General features: G+C 41.5%; 1 protein-coding gene across 2 annotated transcripts in view; it reads left to right on the top strand.

Moving 5' to 3' along the window:
• LOC115469055 (homocysteine S-methyltransferase 1-like) overlaps window positions 1-15,517 on the top strand; it is a 56,417-nt gene that overhangs the window by 5,630 nt on the left and 35,270 nt on the right. The window contains exons 2-4 of one of the 2 annotated variants that reach the window (XM_030201333.1): window positions 3,672-3,739; window positions 11,209-11,375; window positions 14,971-15,074. In XM_030201333.1, coding sequence (XP_030057193.1) covers window positions 3,672-3,739; window positions 11,209-11,375; window positions 14,971-15,074 — 339 coding nt within the window. The remainder of the gene's footprint in view (window positions 1-3,671; window positions 3,740-11,208; window positions 11,376-14,970; window positions 15,075-15,517) is intronic. The other variant, XM_030201334.1, reaches the window with a different exon arrangement.

Here is a 15,517-nt window from a genome sequence, read left to right as displayed (position 1 = left end):
CCGGTAAGTTCTTCAAATAATCCATCTCGGTTACACTCTACATTGGCAAAAGAAACCATCAAATTGCCCCCTAAGAGCAACTTAGCTCAGCTCTTCTCACAGGGAGGTACTTGTAGAGAAACTCTCCACCCTTCTGGAGACTCATGCAGTTGAACCCGTTTCACCAGGGGAAGAAGGGGAGGGATTATGTTCAAGTTACGTACTTGTGCCAAAGAAGGCGGAAGGGATACGTCCCATCCTAGACCTAAGGACCCTGAAAAATATCTGGTCAAAGAAAATATCAGAATGGTTTCCCTAACCTTGCTTCTCCTCATGATTCAAGAACAAGACTGGCTATGCTCTCTGGACTTAAAAGATGCCTATACTCATATTATGATACTGCCAGCCACAGGAAATATCTATGATTCCGGGTGTGGACACTTCAATTTCAGTATTGTGTTCTGACGTTTGGCCTTGTGTGAACTCCCAAGCTATTTACCAAATGTCTAACAGTAGTCACAGTGTTGCTACATAGACTGGGAATTCATGTATTTGCGTACCTGAATGAGTGGTTAGTAAAGAGCACATCAAATGAGGGTGCTCAGGAGTCCAAGTGGAGAACTGTTTGGCTGCTGGAGCTATTAGGTTTCATTATCAACTACCCCAAGTCCCATCTACCACCATTTCAGCAGAGTTCATTGGAGGCCTGCCAGACACTGTTCGAACACGAGCCTTTCTTCCTCCGGCATGGACGGACACTCTGGTTGCCATTGTTGCTCAGGTTTGCAGCTGCCAGGAGGTCACAGCTCTGCAGATTTTGAGGATGTTGGGCCACATGGCTTCCACTGTACATGATACTCCCAAGGCATATCTCCATATGCAATCCACTTAGTGAACCCTATCTTCCCAGTGATCTCAGGCCATGGGAACCTAGCAGATGTCATCCAAGTAACCCCAGATTTGGCTCTAGCCCTCCTCTGGTGGACAATTTGGTCCAGTTTGACCTTGAGACTACCATTCCAAATTCCTCCTCCATAGAGGGTGCTGGCGACAAATGCATCCAGCCAGGGGTGTGGTGCTCATTTAGATTGTCTTCAAAGTTGAGGTCAATGGTCAGCCTGGGAAACGATTATACAGATCAACCTCCTGGAGCTCTGAGTAATTTGGAATGCTCTAAAGGTTTTCAGAGATCAGTTGCAACCAAATTGTACTCATTCAAACAGACAATCAGGTTTTGATGTATTATGTCCTCTATGTCATAAAGCCTCGCAATGTGAAACTGGGTCATCCAGCACAGTATAGTTCTCAGAGCCATGTACTTGCCAGTAAAACTCAACTGACTGGCCAACAGACTGAGCAGGATAATGCAACCTCACAAGTGGCCTTTCAGCATGGGCGTTGCCCTTGAGATTTTCTGAGAGTAGGGCACTCCCTCAGTGGATCTCTGTGCTACTCATTGCAATCACAAGGTCCCTCAGTACTGCTCCAGACTCAGGTCACACTACAGATTAGCAATGGATGCCTTTCCCCATCATTGGGGGACAGGTCCTCTGTATGTGTATCCTCCCATTCCTCTAACTGGGAAGACTCTGCTGAAATTTAAGTAAAACCAGGGAACCATAATCTTGATCACCCCAGTCAGATATGGTTCCCACTTTTTCTGAAGTTATCCTCTGAAGAGCCAAGGAGACTGCACTCATTAAGCAGAACAAGTGATCTCTTCTGCATCCCAACTTCTAGTCTCGGGCATTCATGGCCTGGGTATTGAGAATGTAGAATTTGCATCCTTGAATCTCCCGGAGGGTGTCTCCAGGTTCTTGATGGTTTCCAGGAAAGATTCTACTAAGAAGTGTTATACTTTCAAATGGAGACATTTTGCCATCTGGTGTGAGGGCAGGGCCCTAGATCCTCTTTCTTACCCTACACAGAGCCTGCTTGAATATCTTCTGCATCTCTTTGCGTCTGATCTCAAAACTAGCTCTGTAAGGGTTCACCTCAGTGCATTTAGTGCTTACACCATCACGTGGAAGGTAAGCCCATCTCTGAATGGCCTCTAGTACTTTGATTTTATGCGAGGTTTGTTTTTTTTCAAAGCCCCTGTCAGACCTCCAATGGGACTTCAACGTTGTCCTTGTCAAGCTGCTAAAACTCCTTTTGAACCACTGGATTCTTGACCAGGAAGGTCTTGTTTTTGGTGGCAGTTACTTCAGTGCGCAGGGTCAGTGAGCTTCAAGCCCTAGTAGCAGATCCACCTTAGACAAAGTTTCATTATAACAGAGTAGTTCTCCGAACTCACCCTATGTTCCTTCCTAAGGTGGTATCGGAGTTCCATTTTATCCAGTCAGTCATCCTGCCAACTTTCTTCCCCAGACCTTGTGCCCATTCTGGCAAAATTGCACTAGACACCTTGGACTACAAGCGAGCCTTGGCCTTCTACCTTGCACGACCAAACCCTATAGACAGTCCACTCAACGTTTTGTTTGTTTTGAGCCCAACAGGATGGGGTTAGCCATTGGTAAACATACTCTTTCCAATTGGCTAGCAAACTGCATTTCTTTCAATTAGGGCCACGTCATGGTTCGTAGTGTCTGCCTTGGTAGCACACTTGAGATCAGCCTCCATTAAACAGATTTGCAAGGCTACAACGTGATTTTCAGTCCACACATTCACATTTCTCTACTGCTGTGAGCAGAACACTTGACAGGACAGCTGGTTTGGTCATACAGTCCTGCAGAATTGTTTGAGGTCTAGAATCCAACTCCATTCTAATAGGCCAATTTTGTTCTGTTCCAAGCTGCACCTTCACAACCAGTGTGTATATAGTTTTAGGTTAATTGGTCTACTTGGCCTCGCCATTACGAGTCCCTATTGTCCTAATGTTGTTGCTTTCAGTGAGCCTGGTAGCTAAGGATTCACACATGTGAGCATTATATGGCCCCCTTATCCTCTGAGAAAGCAAAGTTTCTTACCCATAGCAGGTATTCTCTGAGGGCAGCAGGCCAATTATTCTCACATACCTTCCCAACTTCCCTGTGACTTGAATTTAGTTTTTAGCTATGTTATTGTAATGGTCCCGCACTTGTGAGTTGGGCGGGAAATAACCCTTGCATGAGTGGTGGGGATGCTGCCTTAAGGCCTTAAAGAGATACTATGGGCTGTGTTTCTGCATTGGGCTCTGTGGATGATGTCACCCACATGTGAGAATAATTGACCTGCTGTCCTCAGAGAATACTTGCTACAGGTAAGTAACTTTTTTTTACATGCCAGTAATGTGAATAACACAGAGCAGACCGTGTGTGTCTGTGTTGGAGCCAACTTTTCAAAATCATCGGGGGTTCTAATCCCAATAGAAATTACCTCTTCTTGAACACTTTCAAGGAGTTTGCTTAATATTGGAGGTGCTTGAGCACCCACAGAGCTGGCCCCTATGCTGTAGTGGCTCTTTGTTTCCCAGATAAAGTGCCATGGTAAAAGATCTCACACTACCAGAGGAGATTTAAGATTTAAAATATCTGCAGGCACACAGAAACTAAAAAGCAGTCAATGTGAAGAGGAATATCAGGGCTCTCTTTTAAACCACTTTTTTTTTTTTTACTTTATCTTCTACATGTTTAGTTTTTGAGTGCCTCTACAAGTAACACAAAAGCGTTTAAAAATGTCTGACTTCTTTTAATGATTCCATTTTTCTCAAGGGAGATCCTCTGTGGAGTGCTAGAATGCTTCACACCAATCCTCAGGCAATAAAGGACATACATTTGAGGTAAAATCAATTTTAGTCTTATTTATTAATAAATTTATGCATCATCATTGTGCTCTTTCACAAAGCAAGATGTTGAGTGACTTGATAGAAAGAGAGAAGACTTGCAACTATTTCTTATATTCAGCAGCATAAGAAGTGATTTTAGAAGGGTTAGGTGTACAGTATCTGTGCAAAATTCAGATTTATATGTAAATCTCACTACATGTCAAAGAGGCACATACAGTTATGAGGGAGGTGTATTGTGCGCCTAGTTTGGCTAGGCCTTCAAAATATAAATGTATTTTATATTTGAGAATAACAGTATGCAAATAATTTGGAAAACTTCCCCATTGAAATTTATGCCAGTAGTAATATTCACCCTCTTTTCTCAAACCTTATTTGAACAATTAATTTTGACAAGTGCCACAGCCACTTCTTTTTGCGCCACCCAATCAGATTGAGGATCTGCCTTAGCCACACCTACAGCCTACCTTCTCTCTGCCGAAGCCATGCTTCTGTCCACACCCCACCCCTTTTTATGACATCACCAAAAGTAACTTTATAACTCCTCCCTAAACCCTGCCCCTTTTATGTTGCAGGAAGTGATGTCATAACTATGCCCAAGCCATACCCTATTTCCAAGATGGTAGTGCCCATACGTCCAGGGAGGTTTAATGACAAGATGACATGATGTCAAAAGGGTGATGCCGACCCTCCTGTACTTCCATATTGGTCAGAACAAAACAATCAGCCGCTGTATCCACGTTTTCGTTCATTGTTGTTTTATCTCAGTTTATAGTTAGCAATATGCCGGATGTACACAGAGGAAGAATCTTGCATCAGTTAGAGTAGTAATTATTTCTGAATCGTAATCAGTGTGTCATTTCAAATGACTGTATAGGGACACCCTAGCACATGTATTCATGCGGAGATTTTATCACCTACTGAAGAGCCACCAAAACACACCATGTTCTGAGAACAGCATTTACAGTTTTTATTTTTTAACTACAAATGTTTTTTTTTTTAACTTTAATTAGGATGAAACCTGGGCGCATTTAAAATCCTTTTTTTTTTCCTATGCCTAGATCAAAAGTGAAAGATGGTATGTAGGAGCTTGCTCCCTTTTGTTTTGTGGAATGCAGTGGTATGTTATAAAAATGCACTATTTAACAGAGAAGTATTGAATAATTAGGGAAGCACTACTTCCTGCAGAAGTCTAGAGTCAGTCTAAATGTGCCAGTTCTGTTGTTTATATTTATGTGTACTTAAAATCTGTTTGGATGTAAATGCAAGCAGCACACTATTAGCCACCAAGTTCATACAAAGTTAATTATTTTCATTGGAAAATGAATCTGTTGGCTGCCTGCTATGTGAATATCCTATCTATGTTTCATTATTGCTACCAAGTATTACATATTTAGGGCATTTGCTTAAAACTTTGATGGTTTTAATTTGTTTATCCTTACATGCACATGGTATAGATTTTTAAATCCAAAGTTGAAACCTAAGGATGGTTGAACAATTAGTTATAAACTGTGTTGTGTCTGACTGCGGTAATGATTCCCACATGGCAAATGCAACAAAGCCCATTCAATTCCTCTGGCTTGCTTGCATTTACCGCGCCGGGGGGGGGGGGGGGGGGATCAGTACCATTGCTTTGTAAAAGGAGCCCTTTATTTGTTTTGGACTGCTTTGGGTCCTACTGATTTGTACATCTGTCTGGAATTTTGGAAGATTGAAAATAAAAAATAAATTTTGGATGTCCTCGAAGCTGTTGTTTACTTTTGCAGTGTGTGTATGGATGCCTGGTTTAAATAACTGTCTATACTCATGGCTATGATTTGTGAACATGCGACATTAAGTGACAGACTTTTAAATGTCTAATTGGGTATATATTCTAATCTCAACTTTGTTAAATGTTTCAGACATATCCATCAACTTGCTCCCATGATGTTACTGTATTTCAAAATGTAAGCCAAACTGAACCCGAGTTTGCTTGGGATAATGTGGGATATAAATGTCAAATTAAAAAAAAAAAATTCTTTATTCTCCACATCTTAAGGCACTGCCTATCCAACTGGATGGTGATGGCACAAGGAAAACAAGTTTGGTCCAGTGAAGACCAACTCAAAGTAACCTGTTCCTTAGCTGGTCTCTAGTATTATCATATTGAAAGTATGACCATACCATGCCTTTGTGGTTATGTTCCAGTAATACGTTAAACTGGCTTTCTTAATGTGATTATATAACCTTTGGATGCATGACTAGGAACAGTCCTGCCACGACTGCTTAAGGAGCTTGTCGACCATCAGCAGTTCAAGAAGTCCTTAAAGACCTTCTTATTCGCCAAGGCTTCCCCTGACTTACTCCACTGTTTAACGGTCTACCACTTGTTGGCTCTTCACCCCAGTCCTTTGCCCGTGTCATCCCATGTACCTTCCCCTCCTGTCACATTCTATTTCTGTGCCATCTCTATATTGAATTGTATTCTCTTGACTTAATGTAAGCCAGCGTGGTTAAATAGTGAGGTGAAGGAAGCTATTACAGCTAAAAGAAAATCCTTCAGAAAATGGAAGAAGAAACCAACTGAAAATAATAAGAAACGGCATAAGGAATGTCAAGTCAAATGCAAAGCGCTGATAAGGAAAGCTAAGAGGGACTTCGAAAAAAGATTGCGTTGGAGGCAAAAACACAAAGTAAAAAAGTTTTTAGGTATATTAAAAGCAGGAAGCCAGCAAAAGAATCAATTGGACCGCTAGATGACCGAGGAGACAAAGTCAACATGGATTTAGTGAAGGGGAATCTTGCCTCACCAATGTGGATAAAGGTGAGCGGGTTGATATTGTATATCTGGATTTTCAGAAGGCGTTTGACAAAGTACCTCATGAAAGACTCCAGAGGAAATTGGAGAGTCATGGGATAGGAGGTACTGTTCTATTGTGGATTAAAAACTGGTTAAAAGATAGAAAACAGAGAGTAGGGTTAAATGGTCAGTATTCTCAATGGAGAAGGGTAGTTAGTGGGGTTCCCCAGGGCTCTGTGCTGGGACCGCTGCTTTTTAACATATTTATAAATTACCTAGAGATGGGAGTAACTAGTGAGGTAATTAAAATTTGCTGATGACACAAAGTTATTCAAAGTCGTTAAATCGCGGGAGGATTGTGAAAAATTACAAGAGGGCCTTACGAGACTGGGAGAGTGGGCGTCTAAATGGCAGATGACTTTTTAATGTGAGCAAGTGCAAAGTGATGCATGGTTTCACGTTAGGAATCACGGACCAAGAAAGGAATCTAGGTGTCGTCGTTGATGATACGTTGAAACCTTCTGCTCAGTGTGCTGCTGCGGCTAAGAAAGCAAATAGAATGTTATGTATTATTAGGAAAGTAATGGAAAACAAAAATGAATATGTTATAATGCCTTTGTATCACTCCATGGTACGACGCACCTCGAATACTGTGTGCTATTCCTGTCGCCACATCTCAAAAAGGATAATAGTGGAGTTAGAAAAGGTGCAGAGAAGGGCGACGAAAATGATAAAGGGGATGGGACGACTTCCCTATGAGGAAAGGTTAAAGCGGCTAGGTCTCTTTAGCTTGGAGAAAAGGCGGCTGAGGGGAGATATGTTAGAGGTCTATAAAATAATGAGTGGAGTTGAACGGGTAGGTGTGAAGCTTCTGTTCATGCTTTCCAAAAATACTAGGGGGCATGCGATGAAGCTACAATGTAATCAATTTAAAACGAATCTGAGAAAAAGTTTCTTCACTCAACGTGTAATTAAACTCTGGAATTCGTTACCAGAGAATGTGGTAAAGGTGGTTAGCTTAGCGGAGTTTTAAAAAGGTTTGGACGGCTTCCTAAAGGAAAAGTCCATAGACCGTTATTAAATGGACTTGGGGACAATCATTATTTCTGGGATAAGCAGTATAAAATGTTTTGTACTTTTTTGGGATCTTGCCGGGTATTTGTGACCTGGATTGGCCACTGTTGGAAACAGGATGCTGGGCATGATGGACCTTTGATCTTTCCCTGTATGACAATACTTATGTGGGAAAATGTGGGGTAAAAATGCACCAATAATATATATCACAATTCCTCATGTACAGCTACAAAACAACCTTTTAGAGTGGATAGTGTTCACAATAAGCTCCTTTTATTATTGACAAGATAGAAGAAAAGAGTTTTCAGTTGTGACACAGTATAAGTCAGTACAAGAGAAATAAAAATATAAGAAAACCAATGTACTGCATTAGGGGCTTATAGCCTATTTAGTTATGTTTAAATAAACAGAGTTCTGCATGAAACCAAGTATTTAGCTTTATTATTTTCACTTACAAAACCACTTGTCTCTGAAACATGCTAAAAAAACAGAAAAATCCATTTGTGTATCTAAAATGCAAACCTCTAGAAAAGATATAAAGCGATGTGATTCCATGTGCCCTAATGAAAAGAGAGTTTTAATTTTACTTTCATTTAATTTCAATATATTCCATTTTAATAATACCAGACTTCCCAAGACAGATTATAATAACAGTTAAGATGAACCCATCCGGAAACATGGTGCCCTCACAGAAATTTGGCCATATATTACTGTATTATGTAGAAAATACAGAGTCAATTACTGCTGTTTCTACTATCTACAATAATTGTTAATGCTATTTTAGTGATTTTCAATTTTATTTCATGATATATATGGGAAGCTTTCAAATAAATTTATAAAGCTGACAAATAAAAGAAGCATTTGTTATTGTTTTTTGTAGAAAATATCTTTATTGTCATCATAAGCAAAAATAAAGGCATATAACGCAGCACTGAAATGCACAATACAGCATTGCAAATAACAAAACAAGCTCTGGACCACTGACAAATACGTTTTGAATATAACCCTCCCTATTCACAGACCCCTTAAATAACACCTCAACTCCCTTTACATCCCCCCTGATTCCCTCCTACCACTTTCACAGACCCCTCTATCATTTCTCAACTCCCCTTACATCCCCGCTATCCCCTCCTACCAGAAAGGATTCATAATCTAGGAGGTTTAATAAAACATTATAAACCTCACAAGTTTGCTATTGTTTTGTTATGACCAATATGGCGACAAGGTCCGCCCACTGCCTTCAACCCAGAAAATGAGCCAGATATGCTCATGCCGTGTCCTGTAATTAAACAACCTTGCATACGTCACATAGTCCAACATGCCAGTCCAGGATGGTGGTGATCATAGTAACTCGTGTAACGGGAAATGACGTCAGTCATCAGACACCACCCCCTACAGGCGTGGATCATGCCCAGTGTGGTTCATATTATTTTTCTCTGCCTTTTACGCTCAGCTCAAGTCCTCCTTAATTAAAGACATCTGCTTTTAGCACACAATACAGTTTACAGTTTTTATTTCTCAGGGTTGCTTCTATGCAAGAAATAAAGGGGCCCTTTTACTAAGCTGCGTAAGCATCTATGCGCGCCAAAATGGAAATAACCGCCCAGCTACTGCATAGCAAACAAACGGAGAACCTATTTTATTCAATAATGAAGTCCAAAGTCAATAACACTTCACTAACAAAAACTGGCATAATTATTGTCATTGAATTATGTTTTTTCTCCAGTAGGGAGTTTTTCATACTGTGGTTGGTTTCGGAGGTTATACTGAAACCTATGATGATGAGTCTGTTAAGGGGTAGACCATCTCTGTAGGCACCCTAGACTCTTGAGGTTTCCTTTGTTTAAACTGAATTAATTGATCATATGGTTGAAGTCCGTTGTCTATAACTTAGTAGGGAGAGCATTTTATATACATACTGTATTTTTCAGACTATAAGACACACTGTTTTCCTCCCAAATTTGGGAGGAAAATGTTGGTGCGTCTTATAGTCCGAATGTAGCCCCCCCTCCCCGTTACAGGCATCTCCCTTCGTTAAAGGCTCCCTCCCTCCTTCTGTTACAGGCTCCCTCCCTCCCTCCGTTACAGGCACCCCTCTCTCCCTCAGTTGGAATTTTAAAACGCCTCACCTCATCGGTGTGACTCGCGGTAGCAGCAGCGCTTCAGCGTGCACGTCGCTCTTCACTCAGCCTTCTCTCGCTAAGCTCTCTGGTCCCGCCCTAAGCGCTGCTGCTACCGCGAGTCACACCGACGAGGTGAGGAGTTTTAAAATTCCAACGGAGGGAGGGTGTGCCTGTAACGGAGGGAGGGTGCCTGGAACAGGGAGGGGGGCCTATTTTTCGGACTATAAGATGCACTTTTTTTTTCCTCCAAATTTGGGAGGAAAACCTAGGTGCGTCTTATGGTCCGGTGCGTCTTATAGTCCGAAAAATACGGTAGTTTCTGTATTTTGTTGCTCTTTAGCTCTAGTTTTTGGATTTTGTTACCAACCTCTATGCCAGCCTCAGATGTTATACTCGGGTCCATTAGAACAGCATGTAGGTCCCTGGAGGAGTCTAGTGTTGGGTGCATTGTCCTGCAGTACCCTGCAGACAGGTGGACCCAGGCTCCTACCTCTCCTACCTGTTACACTTGTGGAGGAAACTGAGTACACTAAAACTCACCAGAAACCCACCGAACCCATATATAGGTGCCTCCTTCACCGGTAAGGGCTATGGTAGTGGTGTACAGTTGGGGGTACTAGGTTTTGGGGGCTCAGCACACAAAGTAAGGGAGCAATGGTGAGATGTGTACCTGGGAGCATTTTATGAAGTCCACTACAGTGCCCCCTAGGGTTCCCTATTGCTGTCCTGGGATGTCAGGGGGATCAATCTACTAAAAATGCTGGCTCCTCCTACATCCCAATGGCTTGATTTTGTGCATTTTGCACTTGGACGTTTTTAATTTTTTTTTGTTTTTTTTGAAAATGGACCAAAAAACCAAACGTCCAAATCACAAAACGTTGTTTGATATAGTATTTTTGAAAACAAAAGATAGACATTTTTCTTTTTTGAAAACAACCTTTTTTTCCTATTTGGATTTTGGACTTTTTTGCAAAATGTCCAAAGTCAGACTTAGACGTCATATCGAAAATGCCCCTTTTTATGTATTATATTTCTGCGAGTATATGTGTGTATACATGAATGTGCATGTGTGATGTGTCTGTGTTCTTGACCTACTAGTTCTTTCTTACTTTTGTTATGGAAGAGGTTTTTTCCCAACTTATAAACTTTTATGTATATGTAATTATTGTAAACCACCTAGACATGTCCCATGCTGGTGGTATATCAAATTTGAATGAAATAAATAAAATACATACATCTCTAGTTCTAAAATTGCCATTTACACATGTATGCAATCTACATATATGAATGCCACTATTTACACATGATGATGCCTCTAAAATAATCCCCTTTGTGTGTAAACTTTATAAAACTATCCTTAGCAAGCAAAAAGGTTTTTCTTACAAGGATTTTGATGCTTGGCGATAATTTCTACATATAATGTAAATTATCAGGAAGTGCAGTTAATATTCTGCTACTTCTCTCAATTGGAAACATTATTTATATTCTAGATTCCTTCAGAGTGGTGCAGAAGTTATCACTACAGCAACTTACCAGGCAAGTGTGGAAGGCTTTTGCAGATATTTGGGATTACAAACAGAAGAAGCAGCTGAACTTCTGCAGTTGGGTGTGAAGCTTGCTAAAGAAGCTGCTGAGGAGTTTTCTTTCCAGAGCTCAGGTAAGAGTGCAAGCTTCAACACAACTTGAAACAGGGTCGGCCCTACTGCTAAATATACTAGGTGTCTGCCTAGGGTGATAGAATTTGGAAGTGCTGAATCAGTGGGTCTTGGAGCACCTGTGCACACACGCGTGCTACTATGTCTCATCCCCTCTGACAGGAGGTTTGCATCAGAAGGGGCAGGATGCAGCAAGCCTTGAGTGTGTGAGTGCTCAAAGGCCCTGCACTGTACTTCACTTCCTTTGAATATACCCTGGGGTGGTAGGGAAAGAAAGATGCTGGACTATGTGGGAGTAAGGTTGGCGGAGGTGCTGAACTATGGGGGGAGGGGGTTGCATGGCTGAAGGTTTGCCTTGGGCATCAGATACCCTTGGAGCAGACCTGATGAGTTTGTTTATAGGTCCCATACAAACCTTAACTTTTGAGAAGATTGTAACTGTTAACATATTAATTTAAGTTGGGCATTTATAGTCAATTTTTGAGTACAACTGATACAGAATGAAGCTGTGAAACTGATAACTGGGGCAAAAAAATTTGACCATGTCACCCCATTCTTGAAGACTGAATATTAATTACCTATTAAATTGCGTATTAATGATAAAATGTTTACTCTGGTTCGCAACATTAAACATACTGGATTTCTGTGCTTCCTATTTTGTTACCTGATTCTGTATTCTCCCCCACATGCACTGAACAAAATCTATTGACAATCCCTTCATTCCACCAAGTCTTTTTAGACACATATCGTTACTCTATATTTAATGTTACAGGACCTACATGGACATGGTGGAATTAACTCCATTTATTTCTTCGATTAGAACATTCACAGTAATTTTTTTTTTTAAATCCCTTAAAGCATATTTATTCCAACAACTGTTTGGTTAGACCCATTAAGATTCAGAGATACTGATGGCTGCTGGTGAGGTATAGTCCGGAAGTATCAACTAATGTCATATGGACCTATGTAGTAACTACTATTTTGTCTTTATTATACTTTTCTTATAAGATTGTAATTTATTTTCTATTGTGTTTTTAGTTTTATTTTATTTTATTATATGAATAAATTTACTGCCTTGATGGCAGGACCCTATGGAGGTATATCAAATAGAAATGGAACTTTCTTTCTCTTTCTCTTTTTCTCTCTCTCTCCCCCTCTCCCCTTCCCTTCCATCTCCCCCCCCCCCCCCCCCCCCGATCAAACATCTTTGTTTCTTCCACCCCAAGGTCCATTATTTTTCTCTCTTTCTTCCCTCCCTCCCATTGTCCAGCATCTCTCTCCCACTGCACCTCCAAGTTCATTACCTCTTTCTCTTTCTTCCCTCATCTCCCCTCTCCCTTCACCCCCAGGTCCATTTTTTCTCTCCCTCCCTCCACATTTTGTTCCCCCCTCCATCTCCAAGTCCATTATTTCTCTCTCTCTCTCTCTTTTACTTCCAACCTATCTCCTTCTCTCTTTCCTCCCTACAGTTGTGTAGCATCTCTCTTTCTTTTCTATCCATCCTGAGGTCCATTATCTCTACATGCTTCTCTCCTCATTGGCCTGCATCTCTTCCCCCTTCATGTTCTGTCAAGATCTTTCCTTCTACTCCCCTCCCTTCTGCCTACTCACCATTGGTTCGCTATTTCCACCTCTCGCTCTCCTCCGCCCCCCCCCCCCCCCCCCCCAGTGCATGGTCTGGCAATGTTTCGCCGGCCAAGTTAAGTGTTCAAATTGGGCTGCCGCCGAAATAGCAAGCCTGTCTTTGACCATTATAAGTTTTACTAAGCATCGGTAAGCCCAACACGGGCTTATCACTCATTATTCCAAAACTAACACCGGACTAACACAGGAGCCCGGCGGTAGTTCCCACCCCCTGTGTGCACCGTTTCCAGTGCAAAAAGAAATGTTCTATTTTTTTAGCATTGGTGCTTATCCAGCGGTAATCGGCGCTGCCTAGTTACCACTGTGTTAGCTTGGGAGTCCTTACCTCCACCTCAGTGGGTGGCGGTATGTGCTCCCCTCCAAAATGGCCACGCTGCATGGTTCACTTACCGCACAGCCATTTCTTTTCAGCCAAAAAAGACAGCCTTTTACCTGCTGCGGTAAAAGGGGGCCTAAGCGCATGTCAAAAGCATGCACTGATGCTGACGCAGGTCCCCTTTTACTGCAGCATAGTAAAAGGACCCCTTAGAGGCATATTTTCAAAGCACTTAGCCTTCAAAAGTTCCATAGGTTTCTATGAAACTTTGGAAGGCTACGTGCTTTGAAAATATGCCTTTAAGCCAGTTAAGTTTATAGTAGCCAAAAAAAACCCACGGATATTCAGTGCCGGTCACTGGAAATGGCCCAGCATTGAATATTCCGGCTCAGCACCAACCACAGGACTTAGCTGGCCTGCCTCCTGCTGGCTGAATATCGGCCTCATAGACATTACAAAGTTACGTGGAGGGGCATTTTTGATGTGATGTCTAAGTCCGACTTTGGACGTTTTGCAAAAAACGTCCAAAATCTGAATAGGAAAGAAGGTAATTTTCAAAACAGAAAACATCTATTTTTTTTTTTTAACAAGGTTTTGTGATTTGGACTTTTTGGTTTTTGGTCCATTAAAAAAAAAAAAAGTCCAGGTGCAAAACGCACAAAATCAAGCCATTGGGATGTAGGAGGAGCTAGCATTTTTAGTAGACTGGTCCCCCAGACATCCCAGGAAAGCAATAGTGCACCCTAGGGGGCACTGTAGTGTTTTTCATAAAATGCTCCCAGGTACACATCTCACCATTACTCCCTTATGTTGTCTGCTGAGCCCTCTAAAACCCACTACCCCCAACTGTACACACCTACCATAGCTCTTATGGGTGAAGGGAGCACCTATATGTGGGTACAGTGGGTTTCTGGTGACTTTTGGAGGGCTCCCAGTTTTCTCCATATGTGTAGCAGGTAGGGGGAGATATGGGCCTGGGTCCACCTGTCTGCAGTGCATTGCACCCATGAGTAGACTACTCCAGGGATCTGCATGCTGTTCTGATGGACCTGAGTATAACTGAGGCTGGCAAGTAATGTTTTTAATCACATTTTTGGGGGTGGGAGGGGGTTAGTGACCACTGGGGGAGTAAGGGAATGTCATCCCTGATTCCCTCCAGTGGTCATCTGGTCATTTAGGGCACCTGTTTGTGCTTTATTCGTTATAAAAACAGGTCTAGCTCAAAATGTCTTAGTTTTAGTCCTGGATGGTTTTGTTTTGTTCCATTATGGCTGAAAAACGTCCAAGTGATAGGAACGCCCAGCTCCCGCCCTTAACACGCCCCCTTGTGATTTTAACTCACTTCTGATGGAATTCATAGAAAAACATCTAAAAATTGGTTTTGAAAATATCAATTTGGATGTTTTATGAGAAAAACATCCAAATGCATAATTATGCCACTTTTTGGATGTTTTTCTCTTTTGAAAATGAGCTCCAAGCCTATGTGCTTTGAAAATGAGCCTCAAGGTATGTTAACTTTGCTTCAGGCGAGTTTCAGTATGTCATAAAAGCATTACGTAGAATAGTTGCATCAATAGCAAGCACAATAACATAAATCAGGACACTAATGTGATTTTTTTTACATGGTTGCCTTTTAGAAAAGAAGAGAATTCTAATTGCAGGGTCAGTAGGACCCTATGGTGCCTTCCTGCATGATGCGTCAGAATATACAGGACACTATGTAGACACAATGAGTCTGGAGGTACAGTAAAGTCTATTTTAGTGGTTTAATTTTTCTTATCATTTCCTTTACTGCCTAATTATTTGGTACCATTAGGCCTTTGTCATATAATGACCATCATACAAGATCACTCACCATGCAGTTTAAGATAATTTCAATATTTTATTCTCAGTCTTGACCTTCACCCTCGACAGTAAGGGAGGCAGAGCTCAGTAGATGGATGGAAATGGGATCAGAGGAACAGGTATTAATGGGGGAGGAATACTGCCTGTGAACGTATGTACATCACCTTCTCTCCTAGAGCCAGTGTAGCTAATAAAGTTTGCAGCTGCTTTTTTTTTTGTTTCTTTTCTTTACCTGTTGTCAATATAGCATTAAGGACAAGAAATAAGAAACAGGTTCTGGAAGCCAAATTTAGGCTCTTAGGATGAAAGCTGAAATCCAGAACCTCTAGGGTAGCATTT

Source organism: Microcaecilia unicolor, chromosome 4 (genome assembly GCF_901765095.1).
Source record: "Microcaecilia unicolor chromosome 4, aMicUni1.1, whole genome shotgun sequence".
Taxonomy (NCBI): domain Eukaryota; kingdom Metazoa; phylum Chordata; class Amphibia; order Gymnophiona; family Siphonopidae; genus Microcaecilia; species Microcaecilia unicolor.
Note: the sequence above shows the minus strand (reverse complement) of the source record. Positions and strands in the feature narration are given on the sequence as shown.